The 20,076-nt window shown below is 44.0% G+C and overlaps 1 protein-coding gene across 1 annotated transcript in view; it reads left to right on the plus strand.

Moving 5' to 3' along the window:
- CSN4 (COP9 signalosome subunit 4) overlaps positions 1–20,076 on the plus strand; it is a 296,826-nt gene that overhangs the window by 36,440 nt on the left and 240,310 nt on the right. Inside the window, exon 2 of the mRNA XM_068371437.1 lies at positions 870–952. Within this exon, the coding sequence (XP_068227538.1) occupies positions 870–952 (83 nt within the window). The remainder of the gene's footprint in view (positions 1–869; positions 953–20,076) is intronic.

Consider the following 20,076-nt stretch of genomic DNA (forward strand, 5'->3'; position numbering starts at 1 on the left):
ATTACTTGAAAGATGTCCAGACTCTATATGAGGACTGCTACACGTTGGGACCATTCGTAGCAGCGAGTGCAGTAGTGGGTGGAGGTTCTACCACTACATTCCCTTAATCCCAATATCCTTTTAATCTTCTCTTGAAATTTTTAATCTTGTTTTGGATTGTACGGGAGACTAAGAAGTCTTTCGCAATCTTTTGATTTGGCGGGTGGTCAAAATATTGTTTCTTGAGAGCGCCCAGATTTAGGGTATTGATGAGGTCCTGTTGTAGGGGTGTTCACCCTGATTATAACAGCTCTTAGAAGTCTTTCAGCATCCTGAGAGGATCGCTGGGCTTCATAAGGATAGCGGACTAATGAGTCAGAGTATTCATCAGAGTCAGCTTCCTTATCAGGTACCTATACTTAAGTTTGTTTTTTTGAATATTTGTCAAAAACTCTTGAGCATATACGCCTTTATTGTTTTAATACTGGTCTCTACCCACCACCATGGGTGTGAATCAGCTATTTATATATTCACCGGCTAAGTTTAATATTTAAAAATGATATTTTCAATTTAAAATAAATTTTTGAATATACTTACCCGGTGAATATATATAATTAAAGGCTCTCCCTTCCTCCCCGTTAGAGACCCTACGGACTGAGAAGAACTGGTTTGGTTGAGAAGTATATGCGGTATCTGGCCGATAGTCGGCGCTGGTGGGCACACCTGGCAGCCTTCATGGCGATCGCTCGCGAGTTTTTGGAATCTGTCGACCGATGGAGACGTCAGCTATTTATATATTCACCGGGTAAGTATATTCAAAAATTTATTTTAAATTGAAAATATCATATGTCTTATATCTATACTTATATTATCCATATATTCAATTCCAGATATCGAGCTGTTCTGGATTCCATACTCAAAGTTGGTAGTGATAATGATATGGCGGATGGGCTGCAGGCTTTTATTGAAGCAAGTAAGTACTAAAATTACCTCAACTTTAAATGAGCTTTTAGTTTTAATGATTAGCCTTGTAGCATTATTGTATATCATGTTACGGTACACAAGGGACAATGATAGAGAGCTTTAGTAAGAGGTCAGCTTGCAGAGTATCTACTGCAATTAGGTTTTAAAAAGTTGCTAATATAGATTCAATTTTTATCAAGTACGATACACATGAAATTTGGCTTTGCTCCTACACAAAATACAAACCATTGTCCTTTACATAGGAAAACAATAACAGTGAAGCTGGGAGTATGGCAGTTATAAATCATAATAAGGTGTCAGCAACAGGTAGCGGGAAGGCGACTGCCACCCAATTGACTAACTAAGGGCTGCCTAAGACCTGCAGCAGTTTTATGAGTGCCCTTAAGACCACTGCTCATCAGTCATACCTTTCCTTCAGGGGACATTCCTGTAGCCAGGCATCGCCGTGTAATGAGTCTCAGGACTGGTCATCCTTCCAGTGGGAGAAGTATGACAGGAGGAGGAAGAAGTCAGAATGGGATTCTTCGCCTTAAGGGTCTTCCTCAAAGTCTAAGAAGGCCTGACTTCTCCAACACCTGGTATTCTTCCCTTTGACTTTTCTCCTTTGGCTTCCTCTGAGGGCCAATCAAGCAAGATGGCGACCCATTAACCTTTGGGCAAGCGCATGGAGAAGGGAGTCATTCCATTTCCCCTAATGGAACGGTGCAATCTTCTCCTTAGGGGGGCCCCTCTTCTTTTCAGATATGTGATGCATTGCGCTTGCTTTGGCCCCCAGGTATCCAGGGTTCCCCTTCAGAGAAGTTGCAGCAGGCTTTGTCGTCTAGACAGCTGCTGGATGTTCCTGCTTCAGAGAATGTTGTCCCTCCAGTGTCTCCAGGGAATTCTCCAGTTGTCTTCTAGCCACCTTCGTAGTCTTCAGAGGGAGACTTGTTTCCCAGGTGTCTTTCCAGAGGGAAACACCCTTCACACCAGAGGACTTCTAAGCGAGTGCCTGAACCTAGCACTCCAAGGAGGTCTTCTCCTTCAGAGCTTTCTGTTTCTTTGCACAATCTCTGCTAGATCTCTCCTCTTCAGAGGGGATCATAGGTAAACCTCCCTCAGGCAAACTTACTCTTCTCCACCTTTGACAGGATCTTCCAAGAGCGACTTTCCCTCTTCCAGACGCGCCTCAACCAAACGCACCTCAACCAAACTAGCCTCGTTGTCTATGGGGACATCACTACAAGTCAATTAATGACCAGTAACTTTCTTGGGATTTGAAATTACATCTGGCTCCTTTAAACTGTGACCAATTAAGTAAGAATTAACTAATAAAATACTATTATGAAATAAGCATAAGAAATTCTGTGTGGAATAATTTTGGAACAACATTAACTGAAACTATAAAAAGAAAATGGCTACCAGAGATAGCCCCTCAGATGCTGAAGCCTTGACAAAAAGCGGGGGCCTAGGGATTAGCAGCTGGGCTCTGATAAATGGTGGGAACTGCTCTCCCACTGGACCTTGGTGCCCAATTGTTGATCCAATTAAATTAGTCAGCACTTTCTCTCTTCTGTTATTTCTTTTATTCTCCCATCTCTTCCTCTTGGGCATGAATTTGTTGATGACTTTGGCTTGTTTGATTATAGTTTTGACTGCCTCTTTGGATTTGCCAGTATGGGATGGATGGTATGCCATCTCAACCTGTACAGACCATTTCTGTTAAGAGTCGAGCTCTAGTGATCGGGTTTTGAGTCACACATATTTGCGGATAATGGGTGACGCCAAGCATTGGAATCGTTTGTGGGAGGGCTAACTATCCCCACTGACCAGTGTATGCTCACCTGAGAGAGAGAGAGAGAGAGAGACTCTCTCTCTCTCTCTCTCTCTCTCTCTCTCTCTCTCTCTCTCTCTCTCTCTCTCTCTCTCTCTCTCTCTCTCTTTTGCCTTACCTTATTGCCTTAGTCTATGTTTGGGTTCCCCCAGGTCCCTCAGTGTGAGGCACCTCGTATATCCACCAGAGGATTGCTAATGCATCTTCCGGTGTGTTTGGATGGTCTAGAATGCATCTTAGGTACTGTATTTCTGGGTTCGACTTGTGTCGCTCCGTGAAATGCTCCTTATAGCACCATTTGTAAGGCATAAATATTACTAAATATACCAGAGAAAAAAAGATGCATGGAATGCCAGGAATAAACCCAGCTCGCTCACTCTAATGAGTGTCGGTATAATAACTGGGGTGTGATAGAACCACGACCACAGGTCTCTCACTAGTTGGACCTCTCCTTCTTCAACATCCCCCGGAACTACGAGGTGCCGATATACACCCGACTGCTGCCTTCTGCTATGACTATCCTCCCCTCACCCCTACCCCTCCCCATGCTCCTACCCACATTCCTCCTTAGCACCAGCGAAGGTTCAGACGTGTTTTTCATAGCTCTGTGTTGTTTTGTGTTTTTGAAGATGTCCGACGTTTTGGAGATCCCTGCTCCCAAGTAGAGTACTATTATATTTGTCTGTTTGGGATTTCTAGGTAGCGACACTCGTTAATTTAGTAACCTTGTTTTTTTTTTATCTCAGCCGCTTGTTGACGTTCCATTACGGGTGTGTACGCGGCCATTTTGGTGTCGCTTCCTCATGATCTCTTTGTTTTGTCTGACTTTCAATTAGTTCCTCATACTAATTGTAGTCTCATTATGTGTTCTGGACATCTAATTCAATGTTTTGGCATGATTTTGTCGTTTATTTAGGCTCTATTTGGACAGTGTTAGTTAGCCTACCTGGCCGAGCAGTATGCGGCTTCGGTCAGTAGCCTTTCATGGAGAATTCATGTATTTTTGAGTTGTTCTGTAACTGGAATACAAACCACGCTATTTAATAGGGATATTACTTTCGGCGTAGCTGAAATGATGAGCCATTAATTTTTAACGAGAGTTTACTACCCACACTGCTAGTTAGCGGGGGTAGGGGAAGGTAGCTTGCTACCCCCCTCACACACCTGTGCTTGAGCTAACTTTGCTCTCGGCTCGGATGGTAGTCGGACGTGTCCGCTTTCATCCTCGCTGTCATTTGGCAGCCATTTAATGCTTTTTTCTTTTTCCTTTTCTAGTTCTGTTTGTGAAGTTGGCTTCTGCGATTATGCGCACCTGCCCTGGGTTTCCCGACCGCCCCTGTGGAACATTCATGTCGGCGGTCGAGACCGATCCTCACGCCCTTTTTCCTTCTTGTAGGGGCAAACGGTGTGATAGTAATAACAGGTGTGGTGAGTGTAGGGAGTGGTCTACCTCCCAGTGGGAGAGGTTTTCCTGACGACGGAAGAAGGCCAAACGGGATATTTCTCCTTCGAAGGTTTCTTTGAAAGGAGAAAAACCCAAGGCCTCTTCTTCCATCGCCCAAACCTCCTCTGAAGCTCCCACTCGGTTGGTCTCTTTCGAGAGACCGTCGAGTGGTAGCGTAGACCGATGTACTGTTTACCAAACTCGGGGCTCGAGAGATGACGTTGCTCTCCCTAGCGAAGCAGCTCCACCTTTCCCCCCGGGGGAGGATATGTCACTAACCCCCCTTTTTAAATATTAAACTTAGCCGGTGAATATATAAATAGCTGACGTCTCCGTCGGTCGACAGATTCCAAAAACTCGCGAGCGATCGCCATGAAGGATGCCGGGTGTGCCCACCAGCGCCGACTATCGGCCAGATACCGCATATACTTCTCAACCAAACCAGTTTTTCTCTGTCGGTGTTAAAGACAACACTGATTCCGCTCGCGCTTGGCCTCGAGTTTTCTACCGATTGGTGAAGTACTTGGTTTTGGTCTTATTGCTTTCGCCGTGTTGGATTATTCTATACTATCTTCAAAAGCAATGCTTTTGAAAGGAGAGGAAAAGTTTTTGCCCTTGCTTTTTTAATCTCGCTCTGGTTTTTCCATAGAGAAAAGATGGCCGACCCTTCCCTCAGTACGGAAGTGTGTTAAAGGCTTTTAGTAATTATTTTATCACTTTATAAATTATTGTTGATATTTATAGATTTACCTCTATATATTTTATATCTCACCCGCCGTTATTAGGCCTCTTCGATTAGCTTTCCATTTATACTAAACATCGAAATAAATTTTATGTTTTTGTTTACATGCGGCCTTTACCTATTCTTTGTAGGCGGTCCTAACTTGGAAACGAAGTTAAACAACGTTGAGCCCATTCAACTTTTATTTTTGTTTAGATTAAACAGTTGCTCTGTAAGAGTGATGAGATGAATATTTTTAGAAAATATTTTAAGAAATTTATTCTTTGAATAGTCTTCGTGCTGTTTTTCAAAGATGAACTAACGTTTGGTTTATTTATGCTACGCAGTTTGCGCTCTATCGTTACGATAGAGAAAGAGAGAATCACGGTTTCACTTTGCAGAAAGAGTAAATTGATTTTGACGTTTTGTTCATTCTTCTTTCAAACTGAAGTTTTTAAATATTTAACTTAGCCGGTGAATATATAATAGCTGAGCCTCCGGCGGCTCGACAGAAAAGCACACAAAAACTCGCGAGCGATCGCTATGAAGGTTGCGGGTGTGCCCACTAGCGCCAACTATCGGCCAGATACCGCATATACATGCAAACAGACCCAATTTTTCTCTGTCGGCCTTAACGACAAGACGTATCAATACTCGCTGTATAACCTGGAGTTTTCTCAACATATTTGGTGAAGTACTTCCTTTTGGTTTGAGCTTTCGCAGTGCAGGTGTTTTATCTTCAACTTAAATCTTGAACTCGTTTATGGATAGATTTAATTTTTGATGACTTTGGATTGTTTTTTAGGACTTTCTTTGACTTTTAAATGGCCGACCCTTCCCTTAGTACGGAAGTGTGTTTTAGGCTTTTAGCAATTATCTTATCACGTTATAAATTTTTGTTGTTAATTATAGATTTTCCTCTATATATTTTATATCAACCGCCTTTATTAGGCCTCTTCGATTAGCTTTCCATTTATAATAAACATCAAGATAAATTTTAATGATTTGTTTATATGCGACCTTTCCTATTCCTCCTCTAATCCGAGAGTAGGCGGTCCTAACTTGGAAACCGAAGTTAAACAACGTTGAGCCCTTTCAATCGTAAATTTAAAGGAACTTGTTAATTGAAAAACCTTTCAGTTTTTTCCTTTGGTCAAATAACCTGTTTATTGACGAAAGGTAAGTGGGCTCTTCTCTTCGGTGCGAAATCAGAGAGAGAGAGAGAGAGAGAGAGAGAGAGAGAGAGAGAGAGAGAGAGAGAGGAAGAGAGAACGTTCTGATCTTTATTCTCGTCCCAAGCGAGTAACGTTGTTCTCGAGTCTGTTTTTTACTCTCGTCCCTAGTCTCTGTACGGGGAGAAAGGATAAAACGTTTTTAGTTTTTATTCTCGTCCCAAGGCACTGTACGGTGAGAGATTGAAAACGTAGTTTTGAATGAACTAGTGTTTAGTCTCCTTCCCAGCCACTGATCTTTTTATCTTAATATATGTTTACTGTTTTTTGCTTGTATTAATGTGCTTACATTATACGACTGATTTCGCAATTATAACCTTTTGATGAGGGTAGAATTGCGTGCTTCAGGTAGAAATCAGTTTTATTCATACCTAATGTGAATTGTTGTAAAATTAGATTGCAGTGAAGTAAGTGCAAAACAGAAAATCGTAGTGATAAAGTGATAATTGCGCAAAGTGTTATCAGTGTTGCGACCGAGGGTTCGTCTGTTCGTGCCTGTCGTTCGCCTAGTCCGAGACCTCTTGCAAGCTCCCAAGCCCAGGGGAGAAGTAATGTCGTACGACTTATGGGTTCGAGAGGACTTGATCAGCGAACAGACGTTCCCTCTATGGTTTCAGGCGTGTCTCATCAACACCGCCCCTACCATAAGACGAGCGAGACGATTTTCTCCGTCATCCGAAGGCTTTTCGCATAAGAAACCGTGGAACAAGGTTTCGAGGCCCTTTAAGCGAAAGTCAGTCCTTTCAGGACAGGTCCAGCGTCCTTGTTGTAGCCATTAGGACAGCTCTGACCCTATGCAGTCATCGGAAGACTGCTCGCCGCCTAAACAAAAGCGTAACACAGGCTCCGAGAGTCTTTTTGTAGGCAAGGTTTTGCAGTCACAGACGTTACCCTCGTCTTGTACCGCAGCCATTCCCGTTGATCCTAAATGGGTTGTACGGCAAGACATGCAGACTAAGCTTGCCTCTCTTATGGAGGACTATTCTGTTGAGCAGGTTCACGATGATCCTCGCCGCTTAGCTGATCGAGATCTTGGCCGTCACCCGCCCAAACGAGCCTTTGCTCGTCCTGTTGACATTGACGTTACAAAGTCACGTCAATCGTGTTTTGTAGAGCCTCACTCGATGCAGTCCCGTGTTGACTCTCAGCCACTTGTGGACGTTCAGCCGCTGCCGCTTGCTCTTGTTGACGTTCAGGACGTTCACCAACCAGCATAGTTGACTTGTTTTGACGTTGAGCGTCAAGCACCGCAGTCAAGAGTTGTTTTGACTGCTCAGTCTAAGCAGTCAAGGCAGTCTCGAGTTGACGTCGAACGTCCTCCCGCACCTGTTGTTGTTACTAGTCAGTCCTTTAAGCAGTTACATGACATAGCGTCCTTGACTGCTACTGTTGCTCCTTTGCGTGTGGACTCTGCTTGTCAAGCATTGCCACCACGGCAGGTCTCTCCCTTGCTTGAGACTCGGCTATTGTCGGACAAGGTTCCTTCAGATGAGGAAGTTTCTGATCCCCCTCCTACTGATATTCCCTTGAGGACTCTGTCAGACGGAGAGGAGCCTAAAGCTGCTCAGCCCTCTATGGACTTTAAATAAATCATGCTGATTTTTAAGGATCTTTGTCCGGATCTTTTTGTAACTGCTGCTCCTCGTTCGCCTAAACGTCAGAGTTTACACTAGGCCTGGCTACTTCGAAGCCGTTGTTTTTATAAGCTAGTGCTCTCTCGCTCTTCTAAGAGAGCTTTACGTTTTCTAGGCGACTGGTTAATCACCAGGAGGAGTTTGGGGGAGACAGCCTTTGCTTTCCCTACTTTTAAGCTGGCTTATAGAGCGAGAGTCTGATATGACACGGGAGAAGTTCTCGGCTTGGGAGTTCCTGCCTCTGCCCAGATAGACTTCTCAAACCTCATAGACTCTCCCTGGCGCCTGGCCATGAGACGCTCCAAGATTTTATGGTCGACTTCAGAGCTAGACCATCTCCTGTTAGGAGTTTTTTCGAGCGTTTGAAGTTTTGCTGTACAATTATGTCATGCATAAACAAGGCTTTCAGGGATGGCTCCAATGATCTGACAGCCACGTTCTCTGCAGGAACAAGTCCCTCAGGGATGGCTCCAATGATCTGGCAGCCATGTTCACTGCAGGAGTACGTAAGAGGCAAGTGCGCTCAATGTGTTCATTGTCAAGACAAACTTCACGATGAAGTCTACCAGGCTGTCTTGACAGCATTAATGGAAGGCGACTGGATGGTCTCTCTCGACCTTCAGGAGGCATACTTCCACATTCCTATACACCCGGATTCCCAACCGTTTCTGAGGTTTGTTTACAGGAATGTGGGGTACCAGTTTCGAGCCCTGTGCTTTGGCCTCAGTCCTGCTCCTCTCGTGTTTACGAGGCTCATGAGGAATGTGGCAAAATCCCTCCATCTATTGGGGATCCGAGCCTCCCTGTACTTGGATGACTGGCTTCTCAGAGCATCGTCCAGTCTTCGCTGTCTGCAGGATCTACATTGGACGTTGAGTCTGGCCAGGGAGTTGGGACTTTTGGTCAACCTAAAAGTCCCAACTGATCCCATCCCAGATTATTCTATATTTGGGGATGGAGATTCGCAGTCCAGTTTTTTTTGGGCTTTTCCGTCTGCCACCCGAATAGAACAAGCCCTGCTCGAAGTCCAACTAATGCTGAAAAGAGAACGTTTGTTCAGTCAGGAGTTGGAACAGTCTCGTAGGGACTCTCTCATCCCTGGAGCAGTTTGTCTCACTAGGGAGACTACACCTTCTGCCTCTCCGGTTCCATCTAGCCTCGCACTGGAACTAGTACAAGACGTTAGAGACGGTATCATTCCCAGTCTCCGAACCAGTAAAGGCATGCCTGAAATGGTGGGACAGCAATATCAGTCTGAGAGAGGGACTATCCCTAGCAGTCAAGAACCCAAACCACTTGTTGTTCTCAGACGCGTCGGATTTGGGTTGGGGTGCGACCCTGGACGGTCGGGAATGCTCGGGTCTGTGGACCTCAAGTCAGAAGAGCATGCACATCAACGGCAAGGAGCTATTAGCAGTCCACTTGGCCTTGATGATATTCGAAAGCTTCTTCGAAACTAAGTGGTAGAGGTCAACTCAGACAACACCACAGCTTTGGCATACATCTCCAAGCAAGGAGGCACACACTCCTTCACGCTGCTCGAGATCGCAAGGGACCTTCTCTTATGGTCAAGAAATCGAGGCATCTCCCTGTTGACGAGATTCATCCAGGGGGACTTGAACGTCTTGGCAGACTGTCTCAGTCGGAGGGGTCAGGTGATACCCACGGAATGGACCCTCCACAAGGACGTGGGCAAGAGTCTTTGGGCTACTTGGGGTCAACCCACCATAGACCTCTTTGCCTCCTCGTTGACCAAAAGGTTACCAATCTATTGCTCTCCAGTCCTAGATACAGAAGCAATCCACATAGACGCGTTTCTACTGGATTGGTCTCTTCTGGACTTATATGCATTCCCACCATTCAAGATAGTCAACAAGGTACTGCAGAAGTTCGCCTCTCACGAAGGGACAAGGTTGACGTTGGTTGCTACCCTCTGGCCCGCGAGAGAGTGGTTCACCGAGGTACTTCAATGGCTGGTAGACTTTCCAAGAAGTCTTCCTCTAAGGGTAGATCTGTTACGTCAGCCCCACGTAAAGAATGTCCATCAAAGCCTCCCCGCTCTTCGTCTGACTTCCTTCAGACTATCGAAAGACTCTCAAGAGCTCGAGGCTCTTCGAAGGAGGCAGCCAGTGCGATTGCAAGAGCGAGGAGAGCTTCTACCATTAGAGTATACCAGTCGAAGTGGGAAGTCTTTTGAGACTGGTGCAAGTCAGCATCTGTGTCCTCGTCCAGTACCTCTGTAGCCCAAATCGCAGATTTTCTTTTACATCTGAGAAAGGTTCGCTCCCTTTCAGCTCCCACGATTAAGGGCTACAGGAGCATGTTGGCTTCGGTCTTTCGACATAGAGGCTTAGATCTTTCCAACAATAAAGATCTCCTTAAGTCTTTCGAGACCTCTAAGGAACGTCGTTTGGCAACTCCTGGATGGAACTTAGACGTGGTCCTAAGGTTCCTCATGTCAGACAGGTTTGAGCCATTACATTCAGCCTCCCTGAAGGATCTCACCCTCAAGACACTTTTCCTAGTGTGCTTGGCTTCGGCTAAAAGGGTCAGTGTACTTCATGCCTTCAGTAAGAACATCGGCTTTTCTACAGAAAAAGCCACTTGTTCACTTCAACTTGGTTTCCTGGCCAAAAATGAACTGCCTTCTCGTCCTTGGCCTAAATCTTTTGATATTCCTTGCTTATCAGAGATCGTAGGCAACGAACTGGAAAGAGTATTATGTCCTGTTAGAGCTCTTAAGTTCTATTTAGCTCGTACTAAGTCATTACGAGGTAAATCTGAGGCATTATGGTGCTCAGTTAAGAAACCATCATTGCCTATGTCAAAGAATGCTTTGTCATATTTTATCAGATTTTTAATACGAGAAGCTCATTCTCACTTGAATGAGAAAGACCGATGTTTGCTTAAGGTTAAGACGCACGAAGTTAGAGCTATAGCAACCTCCGTGGCCTTCAAGCAAAATAAATCTCTGCAAAGTATTATGGACGCGACTTTTTGGAGAAGCAAGTCAGTGTTCGCGTCATTTTACTTAAAAGATGTCCAGACTCTTTACGAGGACTGCTACACACTGGGTCCATTCGTTGCAGCGAGTGCAGTAGTGGGTGAGGGTTCTACCACTACATTACCCTAATTCCAATATCCTTTTTAATCTGTCTCTTGAAATGTTTTTAATATTGTTTTTTGGGTTGTACGGAAGGCTAAGAAGCCTTTCGCATCCTGGTTGATTTGGCGGGTGGTCAAAGTCATTTCTTGAGAGCGCCCAGATTAGGGGTTTGATGAGGTCCTGTTGTATGGGTTGCAGCCCTTAATACTTCAGCTCCTGGGAGTCTTTCAGCATCCTAAGAGGATCGCTGGGCTTCGTGAGGAAGACAGACTAATAAGGCAGAGTAATCGTCTAAGTCAACTTCCTTACCAGGTACCTTTATATATTTGGGTTTTGTTATGATATAACTGTCAAAAACTCTAAGCATATACGCTGTAAACTTAATTAACTCTGGTCTCTACCCACCACCATGGGTGTGAATCAGCTATTATATATTCACCGGCTAAGTTAAATATTTAAAAATGATATTTTAATTATAAAATAAATTTTTGAATATACTTACCCGGTGAATATATAAATTAAAGGCCCCCCTTCCTCCCCGATAGAGACCCAGCGGGATGAGAAAAATTGGGTCTGTTTACATGTATATGCGGTATCTGGCCGATAGTTGGCGCTAGTGGGCACACCCGCAACCTTCATAGCGATCGCTCGCGAGTTTTTGTGTGTTTTTCTGTCGAGCCGCCGGAGGCTCAGCTATTATATATTCACCGGGTAAGTATATTCAAAAATTTATTTTATAATTAAAATATCATTTTTTAGATACTAATTTAAAGGAACATGTTAATTTTCAATTTCTGAGTCCTTTCAGTTTTTTCCTTTAGTCAAATAACCTGTTATTGACGAAGGGTGAGTGGGCCATTCTCTTGTGAGTGACAAGAGAGAGAGAGAGAGAGAGAGAGAGAGAGAGAGAGAGAGAGAGAGAGAGAGAGAGAGAGAGAGAGAGAGAGAACGATCCGATCTTTATTCTCGTCCCAAGTCTCTGTACAAGGAGTTTGGGAGCGAGTAACGTTGTTCTCGCTTCAGTTTTTTACTCTCGTCCCAAGTCTCTGTACGGGGAGAGAGGATAAAATGTTTTAGTTTTTATTCTCGTCCCAAGGCACTGTACGGTGAGAGATTGAAAACGTAGTCCTTAGTGAACTAGTGTTTAGGCTCATCCCCCAGTTACTGATCTTTTTAACTTTATATATTTCCGTTTTATTCGATATATATGTATATGTTTATTGATTTTTGCATGTGTTTTATTTTGTACTAATGTGCTTACATTATACGACTCATTTCGCAATTTAACCTTTTGATTTAAGGGAGAATTGCGTGCTTCAGGTAGAAATCAGTTTTATTCATGTCTAATGTGAAATTATTAAAAAATGTGATATCAGTGAAGTAAGTGCAAAAAAACGTTCTGTGTTGCGGAGGGTTCGTTTGTTCGTGCTTGTCACTTGCCTAGTCCGAGACCTCTTTCAGGCTCCCCTGCACCAGGGAGAAGGAATGTCGTAGGACCTAAGGGAGTGAGGAGTGTAAACCAACGAACAGACGTTCCCTCAAAGGTATCAGACGTTGCTCGTCAAGCACGTCCTTGCCATAAGACAGGAGAGACGAAGTTTCTCCTCGTCTTCCGATGATTCGTCTCTTTAAAAGCCTGGGCGTTAAGTTTCGAGACGTTTGAAACGTTTATTAGTTCCTTCAGAACAAGTTCAACGTCTTAGCTGTAGTCATCATAAGAGTCCCGTTCATAGCGATGACGTTCATGTACAGACGTTTCTGCCACAGACTCGACGTGACGTTGAGCGGTAGACACCGTAGACACAACATGACGTTGAGTGTCAGTCACCGTAGTCACGATATAGCATCGATCAGCAGTCACCGCTGTTACTACGTGACGTTTGAACATCAGCCACCGCAGTCACAGGTTGATCCGAAGTGAAGTGTTTTGCAAGATATGCTGTTAAAGCTTTCTTCTTTAATAGAAGCTTTCTATCCTGTTCCTATGCGAAAGGATCCTTTGCTTTTTGTACGTCACGGTTCTGGGATACGTGATTCGGGTCTTCAACCTTCTAGACGAGCTTTGTTACGCCACGCTGACGTTATCCCTAGTGACAGCTTTGCTGTTTAACGAGATGCGGAGCATAAATCTCGATGTAACTTTGATCGCTTTGAACGTCAGCCACCGCAGTCACAGCGTGACGTTGAGCTGCAGACACCGCAGACACGACGTGACGTTGAGCGGTAGACACCGTAGACATGACGTGACGTCGAGGGTGAGTAATCGTAGTCACGATGTAGCATCGAACAGCAGTCACCGCTGTTACTACGGGATGTTTGAACGTCAGTTACTTCTGTCACGACGTGTAGTAGAATAACATTCTCTGCAGTCACAACGTGACATCGACCCTCCTCTTTAACTTCTGTTCATATACAAGGTGTCAGGTTTTTCCTTCACGTCATTCTGAATATAAATCTCCTTCTCGCAAGACTTTAGATTTATCAGATGATGTGCCTTCTGAAGTAGTTGATAACCCCCTTTCAACTAATGTACCTTTGGGGAGTCATTCAGAAGAGGAGTAACCTAGGGTGGTCCAACAATCCCTTGTTTTATCATTATGAATTTCTTTAGTGAAATTTTGTCCTTCTCGTTTTGTAATGGCTGCTCCGCCGTCTGAGTTTAATCTTGGCATGACTTTCTTCGACTCCTACATTTACGAAGTCAGTTCTCTCTTGTTCTTCCAAGAGGGCCATGCTCTTACTGGGAGACTGGTTGGAATCCAGGAGAAGTTTAGGAAAGTCTGCTTTTGCTTTTCCTCCTTCTTAATTAGCTTCTCGCTCGGGCGTCTGGTGTGACATAGGAAAAGCTCGAGGAGAAGTTCTCGGCTTGGGAGTACCTGCCTCTGCCCAGGGAGACTTCTTAAGCCTAGTGGACTCTCCTCGTCGTCTAGCCATGAGACGCTCCAAGATTTTATGGTCTGATTCAGAGCTAGACCCTCTCCTGTTAGGAGTTTTTTCGAGGGTTTGAAGTTTTTTATTTGTTGGATTGGTCCCTGGGAGCCTTAAGTAAGAAGGTCTCTCCAGTTGTCAATGTATTGCTGTACAATTATGTCATGCATGAACAAGGCTATCAGGGATGGCTCCAATGATCTGGCAGCCACGTTCACTGCAGGAACAAGGCTATCAGGGATGGCTCCAATGATCTGGCAGCCACATTCACTGCAGGAGTTCTTAAGATGTAAGTGCGCTCAATATGTTCATTGTCAAGACAAAGTTCACGATGAAGATTACCAAATCTGTCTTGGCAGCAGTAAGGGAAGGCGACTGGATGGTCTCTCTCGACCTTCAGGATGCATACTTCTACATCCCGATTCATCCAAACTTTCAACAACATCTGAGGTTTGTGGACGGGAAAGTAATGTACCAATTTCGAGCACTGTGCTTCGGCCTCATTCCTGCTCCTCTTGTTTTTACAAGGCCCTTGCAAAATGTAGCAAGCTTTCTACATTTTTTGAGGATTCAGAGCCTTCCTTTATTTTGACGACTGGCTAATCAGGGCGTCGTCATTAAATCGCTGTCTGGAGAGCCTCTAATGGACATTAGACCTAACCAAGGAGTTAGGTCTCATAGTGAACGTAGAGAAGTCGTAACTTACAGTACTCCATCCCAGACTATTCTTTATTTGGGAATGGAGATACAGTGTCGGATTTTTCTGGCCTTTTCGTCTCCCACAAGAATGGAACAAGCTCTGTTAAAAGTCCTTCACTTGCAAGAGAAAAACAGTTGCTTTGTAAGAGTTTGAACGAGCCTCGTGGAAACTCTTTCATCGCTAGAGTAGTTTATCTCTCTGGGGAGACTCAACCTTTGCCCTCTCCAATTTCACCTAAACCATTGGAACAATGAGAAGGGCTTAGAGAGTATCTCTTTCCCAATCTCCAACTCAGTCTAGACATGTCTGACTTGGTGGGACAGCAACATCAGACTTCGAGAAGGTCTTTCTCTTGCGATCAAGAACCCAAACCATGTGTTGTATTCAGATGCATCGGATTTGGGTTAGGGAGCTCCACTGGACAGTCTAGAATTCTCGAGTCTTTGGTCCACGGATCAGAAGGACCTCCATTTAAGGCAAGTAACATCTCTCCTTTGGCGAGATTTGTGCAAGGAGAAATGAATGTCTTAGCGTACTGCCTCAGCAGAAGAGGACAAGTCTTCGCCATGGAGTGGACGTTGCATAAGACTGTGTGCGAGAAGCTATGGATGACATGGGGTCAACCCACCATAGATCTTTTTGTGACTTCACTGACAAAGAGGCTCTCGACTTACTGCTTTCCAGTTCCAGATCCAGAGGCAGCCCACAGACGCTTTCCTGCTGGACTGGTCTCACCTGGACGTTTATGCCTTTCCACCTTTCAAGATCCTAAACAAGGTGCTGCAGAAGTTCATCTCTCACGAAGGGACCAGGTTGACGTTGGTTGCTCCCCTCTGGCCTGCGAGAGAGTGGTTCACAGAGGTACTTCTATGGCTGGTAGACGTTCCAAGAAGTCTGCCGTTACGGATGGATCTCTTGCGACAGCCTCACGTAAAGAGATTTCATCAAAGCCTCCCCACGCTTCGTCTAACTGCCTTCAGACTATCAAAAGACTCTCTTGAGCTAGAGGGTTTTCGAAGGAGGCAGCTAGAGCGATCGCGAGGGCTAGAAGATCCTCTACCATCAGGATCTATCAGTGTAAATGGGAGGTATTTAGAGACTGGTGCAAGTCCTCCTCTATTTCTTCTTCCAGTACCTCTGTAGCGCAGATTGCGGATTTTCTGCTTTATCTGAGAAACGGTCGCTCCCTCTCTGCATCCACCATTAAAGGCTACAGAAGCATGTTAGCTTCTGTTTTCAGGCATAGGGGTTTGGATCTTTCTAATAACAAAGATCTCCAAGACCTGCTTAAGTCTTTCGAGACTTCCAAGGAGCGTCATATTTCGACTCCTGCTTGGAACTTGGACGTGGTCGTACAGTTCCTTATGTCAGACAGGTTTAAACCATTAAACTCAGCCTCCCTGAAGGATCTTACCCTCAAGACACTTTTTTTGGTGAGCTTGGCTTTGGCTAAAAGGGTTAGTGAGATACATGCTTTTAGCAAGAACATCGGCTTCTCCGCTAATAAAGCAGTATGCGCTCTTCAACTTCCGTCTCGTCCATGGCCTAAATCATTTGAAATCCCCAGTCTTTCTGAGATTGTGGGGAATGAAATTGAAAGAGTGCTGTGCCCCGTTAGAGCTCTTAAATTTTGTTTATCCAGAACTAAACCGCGACGAGGTTGTTCAGAGGCTTTATGGTGCTCCGTTAAAAAGCCCTCTTTGCCCATGTCTAAGAATGCGTGGTCTTATTTTATTAGACTTTTAAGTGTGAAGGATCATAATTTACTTAAAGTCAAGGCTCATGAAGTTAGAGCGATAGCAACTTCTGTAGCATTTAAGCAAAATAGATCCATTAAAAGTATTATGGACGCGACCTTTTGGAGAGGCAAGTCGGTTTTCGCTTCATATTACTTGAAAGATGTCCAGACTCTTTATGAGGACTTCTACACACTGGGACCATTCGTAGCAGCGAGTGCAGTAGTGGGTGAAGGCTCTACCACTACATTCCCTTAATCCCAATATCGTTTTAATCTACTCTTGAAATTTTTAATCTTATTTTGGGTTGTACGGGAGACTAAGAAGTCTTTCGCAATCTTTTTGATTTGGCGGGTGGTCAAAATATTGTTTCTTGAGAGCGCCCAGATTAAGGGTATTGATGAGGTCCTGTTATAGGGGTGTTCACCCTGGATATAGCAGCTCCTGGGAGTCTTTCAGCATCCTAAGAGGATGGCTGGGCTTCGTGAGGATAGCGGACTAATGAGGCAGAGTAATTATCAGAGTCAGCTTCCTTACCAGGTACCTATACTTAAGTTTGTTTTTTGAATAGTTGTCAAAAACTCTTGTGCATATACGCCTTTATTGTTTTAATACTGATCTCTACCCACCACCATGGGTGTGAATCAGCTATTTATATATTCACCGGCTAAGTTTAATATTTAAAAACTATATTTTCCTTATAAGATAAATTTTTTAATATACTTACCCGGTGAATATATAATATTAAAGGCCCTCCCATCCTCCCCGCCAGAGACCCTACGGACTGAGAAAAACTGGTTTGGTTGAGAAGTATATGCGGTATCTGGCCGATAGTCGGCGCTGGTGGGCACACCCGGCATCCTTCATGGCGATCGCTCGTGAGTTTTTGGAATCTGTCGACCGATGGAGACGTCAGCTATTTATATATTCACCGGGTAAGTATATTCAAAAATTTATTTTATAAGGAAAATATCATTTCTGGGTCGATCTGTGGCGCCGGGTGAAAAGAGTCCTTCTTATATACCTTTTCTGATAAAACCTTCCAATTATACCAGAGAAAGATAAAAGCATGGAATGCTGAGGTTACAACCCTCGCGCGAGCACCTTTAGGGTGTCGTGTATAAAGCAAAGGCGCGTGAAATCCACTATTCACAGGTTGTCTTCCATTTAGTTAATTCCTTCGTCAAAGGGATGGGCCGATACAAAGGCCCTTGCCAACCACCAGCGCCACACCACCCACGCCACGACGCGAGCGCCATCTGAACATCATCCTTCTTTTTGGACTGATAGAATAGTGTGTAATTTGTGGTGCTCTCGATCGTTTTTAACAGTCATGGATTTATTTTGTCATGTCCGAAGCTCCATCTTCACACATTCCAATGTTAAGTACCATAGTTTGTTTTGACAGTATTTTATTGTACCGGGCTTTTGTTTTATATCCAGTATAGTCTGTTTTATTATTCCCGTCTGGCCTTTCATGGCGGCCATTGTTGGTTCACTTGTTTGGGAATTCATCTTTATCTGCCCGTTTAGTACTCTGTCACTTAGGTTCTTGGTTAAGTCCCTGGCCTTATGCCTTTAGAACCGTTATTATTTTTATTTTTTTGTGTATTTATGCTCATGGTACTTTTTGCTAGTAAGTCCAGCCTACGAACGAGATAGCGATTTAGCTTTGTTTTTGTTTAGTAACCGCCCGAGGCGTTCGTCACTCGACTGTGCTATTTATTTAAAGTTTTAGCAGATGCTATTCTTCGATCGTAGTGTTATATGGATGTACATTTTTATTTTATATGTTTATAATAGTGTTGTGTGATTTTTAGTCCTGTTTTTGTGTCCAAGAGAGCGAGAGATTGGGGTCCCCGTTTTCTGTTCGCAGTCACGAGTTACCCCTTTATCTCGTTTTCTTTCTTTGCTCTGGTGGTTGAGCGGATTTCCCGTTTTCCGTTTTGTGCGTTCAACGGGTTCTCCCTCCCTCACCTCTCCCCCTCTGGGTGGATGATAACTTACGAGTTATTTATTTTTCGTGACTTTTCAATTGTTAGCGTTTTTTTGGTCCGTGTTTCGTCCTCTCCCCGTTACGGCTCGGGAGTAGTTATGAACGTTTTCCACTCCGCCTTGAGTTCTACTCCGGCTTGAGGGATTCTCAATGACTTTCGTTCTATTGTTATATTTATATATTGTTTACTACATGGGACGGGCTTCATATTGTTTAGATACGACCCTCCGGTGGCCCTTACTGCGGTCTCAGGCCACGGCCATATCCACAATAGCCATTGTTATTACAATTGTGTTTTTATTCACAATAATTATTCAGGACCTTTCTTCTCCCTCCGGCCTCACCGGAGTTTGTAAATACGCTTTGCTATGATCTAAGCCTTAGCCCTTAGCTGCGGCTTGGCTTTTATATCTTCACAATTGAATTATTAGTCACAATTGAATTATTCAGAGTATCTCATTATCCTCCGGCGTCACCGGAGGTCGCCCATACACTTCACACTTATATTTGCCTTGCCTTTGGCTAAGACGGCATTATTCAGGACATCTCATTACGCTCCGGCTTCACCGGAGGTCGCCCATACACTTAACACTTATATTTGCCTTGCCTTTAGCTAAGGCTGGTGTTTATATTTATTTTAAGGGCATGTCACTGCTTCCCCGACCCTCGCAGGTCGGCAGATTGCTTTAAGTTATTTATCCTTATGTCATTAACAGACATTAGGTAAATTACAAATATACAAACATTTGGATATTATAGTGCCAACAATGGTTTTGGCCGAATAGCGATTTAAACGTTTGCGATTTAGTCTGTTAGTTTGTACTCGCCCCAGGAAGGCTCGATTTAGACTATATCCTTATTTATTGGTTAAGTTGTCGTTATTCTTCGTTTTGGTTATTACAATGACTAAAAATTAAAAAGAAAAAGGAAAAATAAAAATAAAATAAAAACAATCAGTTTTATTTTACTTTCCTTATATTATTGTGTGATGTTAGCTTTTATTATGTAACCTTGAGAGTGAGAACATAGGGTGCTCGTTTATTAGCTCGAGTAAGGGAGGTGATTTTCCCGTTCTCCGTTTTTATACGTTCACGAGTTATTCAGGCCTCCTCTTATTATCAGAGTTGATGATAGTACGTTTAATGTTATACACGTTTTATTGATGTGGTTACTGTTAATATAGCTAACACTATTAGTAGGAACGTTGGTGTATGAGTCATTAATTGGGTTCGATTTATACCGACACCCTTAGCTCCGCCTTGAGTTATGTTTAGCTCCGCCTTGAGTTATACGCCGCTATAATGGATACTCATTGGGTGAGAACTAGTCAGATATTTGGAGTGCAACGGTGAAATCCGGCACTCAGACTCCGGCTGAGACCTTTTTGCACACGAACCTTTGTCATGTTTGATCTCAATTACACCTTTCCGGCCCCTTTTTTCATCGAATCTCCGGCTACGCTGGAGATAACTCAAACATTCATTGAGGTTAATGTTATCGTACCGGTGACGGTCACGATCTCACGGGGACTGGCCTTTGCTACCGGATCTCCCATACAAACAGAGATCAAGCAGACGTCCAGAACCGGAGTTAACAATGTGATACCGATGAGGATTTCACAGTTTCATTATTACGGTTTCTTTTTCATCGAATCTCCGGCTTAACCGGATATCGTACAGGCGATCAGCATTGAGGTTAATATTAGATTTCCTCTGGTTCACGTTGTCACTATGACGGACCTTTGTTTGTACCGGGGATGGTTACCGGAGATCCGGTACAGTCGGAGATCACTCAGACCACGGG

Source organism: Palaemon carinicauda, chromosome 4 (assembly GCF_036898095.1).
Source record: "Palaemon carinicauda isolate YSFRI2023 chromosome 4, ASM3689809v2, whole genome shotgun sequence".
Taxonomy (NCBI): domain Eukaryota; kingdom Metazoa; phylum Arthropoda; class Malacostraca; order Decapoda; family Palaemonidae; genus Palaemon; species Palaemon carinicauda.